Below are 10,645 nucleotides of genomic sequence, written 5' to 3'. Positions count from 1 at the left end.
TTATTTTCTGGTCTGGGAAGTAAGTCCCTTGCTGCAGCCGTTTAAACAGAGTAGTGCTTCTGAATACGCGGCGTCATGAACCTCCCTGGCCATCCCACGTGGATGTTTGTGAAACGTCCCTTGTGATCCACCAGTGCTTGCAGCACCATTGAAAAGTACCCCTTCCGGTTTACGTGCTGGGTGCCCTGGTGCTGCGGTGCCAAGATAGGGATATGGGTTCCATCTATCGCCCCACAGTTAGGGAATCCCATTGCAGCAAAGCCATCCACTATGGCCTGCACGTTTCCCAAGTCACAACCTTTTGTAGCAGCAGCTTAGTGATTGCTTTGGCTACTTGCATCACAGCAGCCCCACAGTAGATTTTCCAACTCCAAATTGATTCCCGACTGACCGGTAGCTGTCTGGCGTTGCAAGCTTCCACAGGGCTATCGCCACTCACTTCTCTACTGTGAGGGCTGCTCTCATCTTGGTATTATGGCGTTTCAGGGCAGGGGCAAGCAAGTCACAAAGTTCCATAAAGTGCCCTTACGCATGCGAAAGTTTCGCAGCCACTGGGAATCGTCCCACACCTGCAACACAATGCGGTCCCACCAGTCAGTGCTTGTTTCCGGCCCAAAATCGGCGTTCAATGGATAGAATCTGCCCCATTACCAGCAGGATCTCCAAAGCGCCAGGGGCCCGCGGTTTGAGAGAATTCTGTGTCCACGTCCTCATCACTGTCATCGCGGCGCTGCCGTATCCGCCTCTTACTCGCCTCGGTTCGAAGGTCCTGGTTCAGCATATACTGCACGAGTGCGCGAGGTGTTTAAAACATCCACGATTGCGGTATGGAGCTGAGCAGGGTCCATGCTTGCTGTGCTATGGCGTCTGCAGTTCACCAAGCAAAGCAAAAAGGCGCGAGCGGTTGTCTGCCGCTGTCAGGAGGGAGGAGGGGTGAGGCTGTACCCAGAACCACCAGCGACAATGATTTTTGCCCCATCAGGCACTGGGATCTCAACCCGGAAATGCCAAGGGCGGGGGAGGCTGCGGGAACTATGGGATAGCTACGGATAGCTACCCACAGTGCAACGCTCAGAAATCGGCGCTAGCCTCGGACCATGGGCGCACACCACCGATTTAATGTGTTTAGTGTGGCGCGCGCACTCGATTTTATAAAATCTGTTTTACAAAACCGGTTTATGCAAATTCGGAATAGTCCCGTAGTGTAGACGTACCCTGAGGGTGGGAGGATGATGAGGGAAAAGTAAATCTCACTTACACATTGTCTGTCCTGGGATGGTTGTAAGGCTTCATGGATGTTGGTTCCATTGCTAGGAGATGCCTGAGTGAGAGACAAAAGAGACGGCTTCAGACCTTTTTATATTAAATACTCAAGTGTGTCTCTGTCCATTTCTCTGGCATAATTAAAACACAACTCTAGCTGTTCAGACTGGGGACGCTGTTCTGTCTGAAAGCCTTAAATCTCACCTCTCTTCTCCTTTCCTCTTCCAGACACTCTGCTGTCTGAACGGGAGAGAAAAAGGGGAAATCCCTAGGACCATTCAGACAGGGTGAGATTTTAGGAGAAGATTGTCTTTAAATTATGAGAAAATTCCAGTGCAAACATCTCCCTGGGATTGTAGCTAAAGTTACCAACCAAAGCGACAGTGGCCAGAACACAAAGCCCTAAAACTAGCCCATGTAGCAGTGAGGAGATCCAGGGGCACTGGAGCAGGGAAGACCAGGGGCCATGGTGGTAAGGCCACTGAGCTCTGCCCATTTTTTAACATGGGCACAGTTTGGGGGGAGGAGGCCACTGCAAGCCTTGGGCAGGTGCAGAGTGTCACAGGCAGTGGTTGTGCTTCAGGCAGGGCAGCTGATCAGCTCCTCCCCATGAGGAACAGCCCCTGCCCGTGGTGCCAGCTTCTTCCCAGTCCCAGCCCCTCTGCACAGGCTGGGGGAGGGGCTAACTTTAGGGTGCACAGGCTGTGCTGTGCTGGGGCCCTATGTCCTGGCCCCAGAAGGAGGATGGATTTCACCTGCCCAACCCCCCTGCACTGCATGTGCAGAGAACCCAGTTTTGGGGTGCAGTGAATGGCAGTCAGGGTGACTGACCAAGTCACTCAGAGATTGATCCAAAAGCCTTCTATGTGAGTGGGAATCTTTCCTCTGCTTTCAAGAGGCACCAGATCAGGGTGTGGGATCTTCTTGTGCCTTGGGGTCTCTGCTTGCGAAAGAAGTTTATTAACACTCAGGTTATCGGCATCTCTGGGGAAGTGGCTGGTGAATGTTTCTCAGTCATTGTTTGACACCAATTACTAAGATCCATTGTACATTGAATTATAATTTTGATGGTTCAACCCCCAGTGAGCACCCAATTAGCATCTTCACTGACATGAGCTGTGAATATCTAAGGGACACAGCCCTGAGCACCTGTCCCTTTGCCTTTCTCACCACCGCTGGATTTCAGTGTCTGCTCCCAGGTGTCTGCCCCCCTAGACTCTCCCAGGCCCCCTCTGTCTGTCCCCAGATCCCATCCTGCAGCCAGGCTGGACAAGTGACCTGAGAGCCTTGGGGACAGGAGAGCTCTGGTTAGCCCATCCCCTGTACAGCGCAGGAGCCCCAGTGCCAGCTCCCCTCACACCCGCTGCCATCTGCAGAGAGCCGGGAGTCCCGGAGAGCTGGGGAGACTGTGCAGGGAAACAGAAGCAGGAGCCGCCAGGTTAAGAACAGGTGTGACGGCTGCTCTCTTGGGCAGCGCACCCAGCACTGAACCAGGGACCCCTAGAGCTCTCTGTTTGTCCCACACCCTGTGCAGTGCAGGATCCCTCGTGCCAGTTCCCCTCACACCCGCTGCCCTTGGCCATTGGGCCCCAGCCCTCACCTGGTGTGGAGGAGATTGGTCTCAGTACAGCACTGAGTCCCTGGCCTCTCTGCTGGGACTGAGAAACAGTCAGTCCAGGCCTTGCTGGGAGTGGTCGTGTTACAGGGTCACCTGCCCCACTACCCCCAGGCTGAGCTCCCAGCACATTCCACAGGCCCCTGAGCTCCCATCAGATGGACTTTCAGCCAGGGCCGGTGCAAGTAAGTTTTGCACCCTAGATGAACTTCCACCTTGAACCCGCCCCCTGCTAACCCCGTCCCCCGCTGCAGCTAATCGAGGAGCTAACCCCTACCCAAGGAGCCCGCCGCCACCGCCCCGCCCAGGGAGCCCCCCGCAGCAACTACCCACCTCTGCAGCTATCCCCGCCTGGGGTGACCCTGTGCCATGGAAGCTAATCCTCCCTGGGGAGCCCTCCCTGAGCAGCTAACCTCGCCGGGGAGCTTGCCCCAGCTCACCTCAGCTCCGCCTCCTCCGCTGAGCACGCCAGCACTGCTCTAATTCTCCTCCCCGCCCAGGCTTGCAGCGCTGATTGGAGGAGACTTAGAGCTGGGCTGTGTGCTCAGTGGAGGAGGCAGAGTGGAGGTGATCTGGAGCAGGGAGCAGTTCCCCTGTGCGCCACCGCCCTCCCCCCGTTACTGCGGGCAGCCCTCCCCTCACACACACACCCCCCCAGCTCACCTCCATTCCACAGCCTCGCCAGAGCGGACTTTTATGTGTCCCCAACTACTAGGCGCCCTACACAGCCGCCTAGTTGGCTTAAATGGTTGCACCGGCCCTGCTTTCAGCCGCAGTCTGTGTGGTGGGGGGGAGGAATTGGGTTATTGCCCTGAGGGAGGGAGATTTACCTGCTCACAGACAATTTTAACAGTTCTAAAGCTTCAACTTTTTGAATCTCAGTGTCCAGTGTCATTCAATAGTTCTGGTCCGACCGAAATATTCTCTGATCCCCCCATAATTTCCCAGAGCTGTGACCATTTACATTGGTAACAATTGGAATGAAATGCTGAAACCCAGATTTTTGTGCAACTTGGAAAGTTTACAATAAATATAAAAATTGCTTAAAATGAGCATTATGTATCAAAATTATGTAGTATAAAACAAGAAAGAATCCCCCTAATTTTGACTATCGCTCCTCAGCCACACAGACCCTGCTCCTGCAGGCTCGTCCTCACAGGGAGAGCTGACGTCCATGTGAAGCCCCAGTGACCCTCCCCACCAGCACAGGGGCTGATTGCCAGACCAGAGCCCTAGTGGTCAGTGATGAGCTGCCAAAATACTAACAACCGGTTCCCTCCTCCTCACCCCCTGAGGGTCATGCCCCCGACTCCTGTCCCATCCAACCCCCATGTTCCTTGACAGCCCCCACCCATGCCCTATCCACCCCCTTCCCTGTCCCCTGACTGTCCCTTGCCACCCCATCAAACCCCTTCTCTCATTCCTGATAGAACCCTGGGGACCCCTACCCCATCCAACCACCCCTTCTCTCTGTCCCCTGACTGTCCTGGAATCCCTACCCCTAACTGCCCCCACCGCCCCATCCAACCTCGCCTTCCTGACTGCCCCCGACCCTTGGCCCGTTCAGTCCCCTGTTCCCTGCCCTCTGACTGCCCTGACACTAATCCACCCCACCCCAGCTCCCTACCCTCTTCCAACACCCCTCCCTGCTCCCTTACTGTGCTGCCTGGGTGGGAACCACCCGGCCAAGGTCGGGCCGGGCAGTGGCCTCCCAGCCTGTGCAGGGGCTTCTAAATTAACAACCGGTTCGGGCGATCTGGTGCAAACTGGCTGCAGCTCACCACTGCTAGTGGTAATTTTTTCACCACAACCTCCAGGGCTCTGATCTTACAGGTAGGCCCCTTCCAACTGAACAAAGAGCAGGAGTCAGTTCCAGGAAGGGAAACAGCCCCTTGCTGCTGCAGGCGGGGCATAGTTTGAATTCAGGAATTTGAAACAAAGCCTGATACAAACTGCCCAGAGGAGCCATGGCTGCAGAGAACCCCGTGGAAGGCTCCAGAAGGAAGCGACATGTCCCGTCTGTCTGGGTATTTCATAGAACCTGTCATCGTGGAGTGTGGGCACAATTTCTGCAGAGCCTGCATCAGCCAGTGCTGGGAGGGATCCACTATAGCTGTCTCCTGCCCTCAGTGCAGAGAAACTGTGCAGCAGAGAAACCTCAGGCCCAACAGGCAGCTGGCAAACATGATAGAAATCGCCAAGCAACTGAGTTTACAGGCAGCAAAGGGAAGCGAAGGGGACAGGGTGTGCGGGAAACACCAGGAGGCTCTGAAACTGTTCTGTGAAGAGGATCAAACCCCCATCTGTGTGGTGTGCGACAGATCCCGGGCTCACCGCGCTCACACGGTGGTTCCCATCCAGGAGGCTGCCCAGGAGTACAAGGTAGGGAACTGCTGTCCCATCTAATGCATAATCTGTAATTCAAATCCAAACTTAATAGCATCACAAGTTTCCTGAGACAGGTGTATCTGTGTCACTCAGCTGTGTGTAGCCTTCATTGCATGAAAGAGGCTGTACAAATTAATGATACTCCAGCCTGGCAAGAAAGGAAAGAGAACGATTTAAAAATTGTCTGATGTGGGATTGTCTGATGTGCGATTTAAAAATTGTCTGATTGTAGCAAGGATGGGTAAGAATGGTGTCTCTAGCCTCTGGTCGTCAGAGCATGGAGATGGATGGCAGGAGAGAGATCACTTGATCATTGCCTGTTAGGTTCACTCCCTCTGCGGCGCCTGGCATTGGCCGCTGTCGGTAGACAGAAACTGGGCTAGATGGACCTTTGGTCTGACCCGGTACAGCCGTTCTTCTGAAAGTTTTCTCTGAGCAGCTGAATCCTTTTCAATTCAGCTCCCACCAGTGAATTAAGGGAACTCTCTGCAGACCGGAAGTCATTAAATGCCCAGTGAGGTTTGATTCACAAGAGCTGCAGGCCAGTCTATGTGGGAGCGCTGCCTTCAGACTGGAGAAGGGGGAGTTACAAGCTGTGGCTGTTATTACTGACTGTGTCACAGGGTTTATTATTGTTATTGGCATCCCAGCAGCCCCTACAGCCCCCAGATGAGATCTGACCTCGATTGTGGGGGGCCCTGTAGAAAACCCAGTGAGGGACAATCCCTGCCTTGAGCCATTTACAATCTAACTCGGGTGGGCAAACTACGGCCTGCGGGACACATCCAGCCACAGGCCCATCCTGCTTGTCCCCTGATCTCCTGGCTGGGGAGGCTAGCCCCTCCCCGCTCCCATGTTGTCCCACCCCTGGTCTAACTGGACAAGAGAGTCAAAAGGTGGGAGGGGAAACTGAGGCACAAAGAGGGAAGTGACTTGTCCAAGGTCACTCAGTAGGTCAGTGTCAGAGCTGGATATAAACCCCCATTTTTCCAAGGCCAAGCCCAGTGCCCTAACCACTAGGCTACACTGTCCCCTCAGGAGCACAGAGCAATGTTGACATGTGGACAGTAGGAGGAAAAGACTCCTTGATAAAAGCCCCAGACTCAGTTGCTCCATGAAGAGTTAAACTCAGATGCTACCGGTCTGCACTAGAGGAGATCACTGGGCTAAACCTTGTGTGGGACCCCGAGCACCTTCAGTCCGCACACAAAAGGGCTCTAGACAGCTCAGGTCCATGCCAAGTACCACTGGGATTACACTGGATTGTAGCAAAACCAACCCCAGGCTGGAGCTGACCGGTGCCAGTCTGACCTGCTCTGTTGTGTACGTGGGCAAGGACCAGCCAGAGCTGTTCTGTTAGTCCCACCAGGCAGCCTTTAGAAATCTCCCACAATGCACTGCTTCCAGGATCTTTACCAGGGAATGGGACAGTGGGGACCTACCCAGAGGGCTTTGCCACGGAAAGGGTTTAGGGCAGCACTGGGGGAAATCCCAACAATTCCTTATACAAATCTGCCTCATTAGGAGGGGCCCTGAGGCATCTCCAGAATATAGGACATGCCCACGCCTGCCTGCATGGGGCCCTCCCGCACCTGAATCGATCAGCCTGCTTGGGCCCTACCCCGCCTTTGTCAGCTCGACCCCACCTACATCATTCTGCATGGAAGTGCCACTCTCACCCCTGCCCCCACCCTCACTGGTGTCCTCCTGCATCCTCGGTCTCCTCTTCCCCCTTTTTCACCGGACGAAGCCACACCCAGTGCTGGGACCCTACCAGACATGGATAGTGCTCCACAAAACTGGGATTGTGCAGCTTCCAACCAGACGAATGGCCTCCTGACGTCTCATGGGGTTTGCCCTAGTGCCTAGACCAGATCAGCCCAACCAGTGCAGTCCCCAGGGCTTCAGGGCTGAAATCCCAGCCCATATTGAAACCCTGGTGGCTTCTGGGATTTGTATCACGTTGTTAATTAAACTTCAAAAACAGATTTATTGATTCACCCCCATGTGACTCCAATGTCCTGTTATGCTCTGTACCACTCATCAATTCACAAATACCAGTAAAGCTTGGTTATAATTGAGATCTCTGTCTAATTACTGAAAAGACTGAATCTGAATTGGTAACGAGTCTGATAATGACACACTCCCAGTCTGCATTGATAAGGTTTCATCTCCTTGGTGGCCCTAATGTCACAAAGTGATTAGGACCAACAGTCATCTTGGATGAAAAAACGAAAAGCTCCACACCCCTCTCAACCATTCAAATTCAAGTTCCCAAATCTTTCTGTTTCTTCAGCAAAAAATCCAGACCCAATTGAAGACTCTGAGGGCAGAGCGAGAAAAGCTGCTGGGATTGAAAGTGACTGGAGAGGGGAAAAGCCAGGAGTATCTGGTAGGTGCCTGTTGTTATGAACCAGCAGAGACTGGCAGTGGGAGGTCTGTTTGGAGGCAGATTCCTGTGTGGCCTACATGAACGTGGGCTTGTGTGTGTTTCTCCATGACCATGGATTACTGGGTTAGATTTGTGCATAGACAAGCCCTAAAGTTCCATTTCAGCTGATCAATGAATGTCTAGCTCTTGTGACTTGCCCAGAAATCCCCCTCAAATGAACTGAATGTCCCTGTGAAGTGCTGTCCACTGGGTCTGGTCATTTCGTGCATTAACATATTTGTTTCTTTTTTCTCCCCTGGTGTCTCTGTCAGTGTAGTGCTGAGTCCTGCCTCCTGCTGCTCTGGGTCTGAATTCCCAGAGACCATGAATGACATAATATACTAACATGACAGACATGGAAACCTCCCTTTCAGAGATACAGGGGCTGAAGGGGAAGCTGTGAGAGAATCCTCTCCCTAGGGTAAAGTCAAACGTCAGAAATCTTAGGATTTTCAACTAAGTTCTCCCTCCTGCACACTCAGCTCTCCGTGAAAGGACCCCAGGCTCCATCCATGTCCCTGACCAGCCCTTGCCCTATTTCATACAGAAACAAACACAAACCGAGAGGCAGAAGATTGTGTCCAAATTTCAGCAAGTGCAGCAGTTCCTGAAAGAACAAGAGCGACTCCTGCTGGCCCAGCTGGAGAAGCTGGACCAGGAGATTGTGAGGATCCAGAATGAAAATGTCAGTAAACTCTGCGAGCAGATTTCCCTTCTCAGTGAGCTGATCAGTGAGCTGGACGGGAAGTGTCAGAAGCCAGCGAGTGAATTCCTGCAGGTGAGACAGGGAGAAACAGAGGCGCCGATTCCATGGGTGCTTAAGGGCCAGAGCACCCATGGAAAAAAATTAGTAGGTGCTTAGCACCCATTGACAGAAAGCTCCCCCCTCTACCTCCAGCACCTCATGCCCACCGATCAACTCCTCCCACTCCCTCCCAGCACTTCCCACCTGCCTCAGTGGTAAGAGGGAGGGTGGAGGTGTGGCATTGGGGAAGGGGCGGAGTTGGGGCAGGGCCTGAGGTTGAGCACCTCCAGGGACAATTAGAAGCCAGCACCTGTGCTTAGAAACATCCCAGATCCCCACACAGGGAAAGGAGGGCTCCTGAATCATAAGCACTGGAGCCAGCGGTCAGAGATCTGAGTGTACATTCCTGACATGTGAGTGACTATTGTTCTTTGCAGAGTTACAGACAGAGATCTTAGAGATGGAAAAGCCCCGTTAGCTCAGGGAATCCATGGCCCTGGGATCAGGGCAGGACCTCTCTTCCCCATATTTGCAAAATCCCTTCGCTGGGATCCCCTGTGTGAATCAAATGGAACTGACAGTCTTTCGTCTATCTCTCTCCCTTTCCCTCTAGGATGTCAGAAGCACCTTGAGCAGGTACGTAGCTCCCTCTCACTCCCCCTCGCACTTCACAATACTGGGAAAGGGTTTAATGGTGATGTTAGCACTGCATCTCCCCAGGGCTGTACATCAAAATGAACGGGGAAGGTCACATTCTAGATACAAATCTCTCTGATCAACTTCATCCTGAGGTTCTCACCCTTGCACAGAAAACTCTGGGATTCTCCATTCAGTGGGAAGGACTGACCTCAAGTATTTCCCAGAGATGTCACCTCCCTGGGGGACTGGCCTCCTCAGGATAGTGGAGATGGAATAGGGGTCTGTCACTGCTGGGGCCTGGTTCCCATTCAGCCCAGGCCAGCAGTGGTCAAGAGTCTTTCCTGCCTGAGGACTGTTTGGAGACCTGTGTGGAATGAGCTGGGGAGGTGGGAGTTGGTGCCTCAGTCTAGTTCCTAGGGGACAGATTTCTGCAGCTGGGAGAAGCAGAGGAATTCTAACTCCAGGCCCATTAGAACAGCGACTCCCTAGCAACCACTTATAATGAGTCTCACAACGAACTGTAATCACATGAAATTGTTTCTCTATAGGTGTAAGAAGAGGAAGTTGCAGCAGCCAGAGGAGATTTCTCCTGGACTGGATGAGCGAGTCAGTGGTTTCTCCCAGAAAACTATTGCGCTACTGGAGGCTCTGAGGAAATTCACAGGTACCTAGTAGGAATCTAGGAGGGGAAACAGGGATAAGTGTCTGAGGCTGTGGAAAGAGAATGGCACTGGTCAATTGGTTCATAGTTAGATTATGCTTCTATTTAATTGTTGGATGAGAATGCCACACACTTAGGGTCCAAGACACTCAGGATGATTAATTCAACCCGTTATTTGTTCCAAAAGCATGTCGTGCCATTACAATTACTGTTAAAGTAAGAAATGAAAGACATACTGAAAGAAATACTGCCCACTTACCTTCTCCTGGGGCATAGGCATGTCATGATGCATTTCTCCTATGACGCTCCTTACAATGTCTGACGTATTATACACATCCAGAGTATATATTTATTAGTTCTTTTCCAATCACCTTTGAATGTTATGAATAGGAAGTATCTTGTATAACTCATACACTACACATGCATGTGTGTTATCATTGTAAGTATCTTCTAACTGGCAGGGCTTTTGCTGTCGAAGCTATTTTATTCGTTTATTACCAGTCATTACACACTGACGTGCAGGTCATTTGACCCTTTTCTCCACATGGGACTTTTGAACTTTGCTAACTGCTCCTGGGCAGCACATTGTGGGTGTCTGGTGTCTTTAAGCACATTGTGTGGTCGAATTATCTCTGTATCCCACAGGGGAATTTATGAACACATCACTTAATAACAAGGTCACTTAAGGAAACATTTCCCTTATGTCAAATACAATGATTTCTGAAAATCTTACTTCATTATATAACAGAAAATGTTCTACCAATCCCAAAGGATCGGACACATTATACCCCAGATTAACAAATGTTTCAGATCTTGCCCAAATACACGCTACAGCCATTTCTTGTTATGAAACTAATCTTTATTAAAAAACTAAAGTGAGAGAGGATGGTTAAAAGATCAGTA

General features: G+C 51.9%; 1 protein-coding gene across 1 annotated transcript; it reads left to right on the top strand.

The window, feature by feature from the left end:
- Window positions 1–4,888: 4,888 nt before the first annotated feature.
- Window positions 4,889–9,753, top strand: LOC120393833 (zinc finger protein RFP-like). The gene is made up of 5 exons (XM_039518324.1): window positions 4,889–5,260; window positions 7,563–7,658; window positions 8,245–8,475; window positions 9,056–9,078; window positions 9,630–9,753. Exons 1-5 carry the CDS (start codon window positions 4,889–4,891, stop codon window positions 9,751–9,753), a joined length of 846 nt encoding a protein of 281 aa, XP_039374258.1.
- Window positions 9,754–10,645: the final 892 nt, after the last annotated feature.

This window comes from Mauremys reevesii, unplaced genomic scaffold (genome assembly GCF_016161935.1).
Source record: "Mauremys reevesii isolate NIE-2019 unplaced genomic scaffold, ASM1616193v1 Contig34, whole genome shotgun sequence".
NCBI classification, from domain to species: domain Eukaryota; kingdom Metazoa; phylum Chordata; order Testudines; family Geoemydidae; genus Mauremys; species Mauremys reevesii.
Note: the sequence above shows the minus strand (reverse complement) of the source record. Positions and strands in the feature narration are given on the sequence as shown.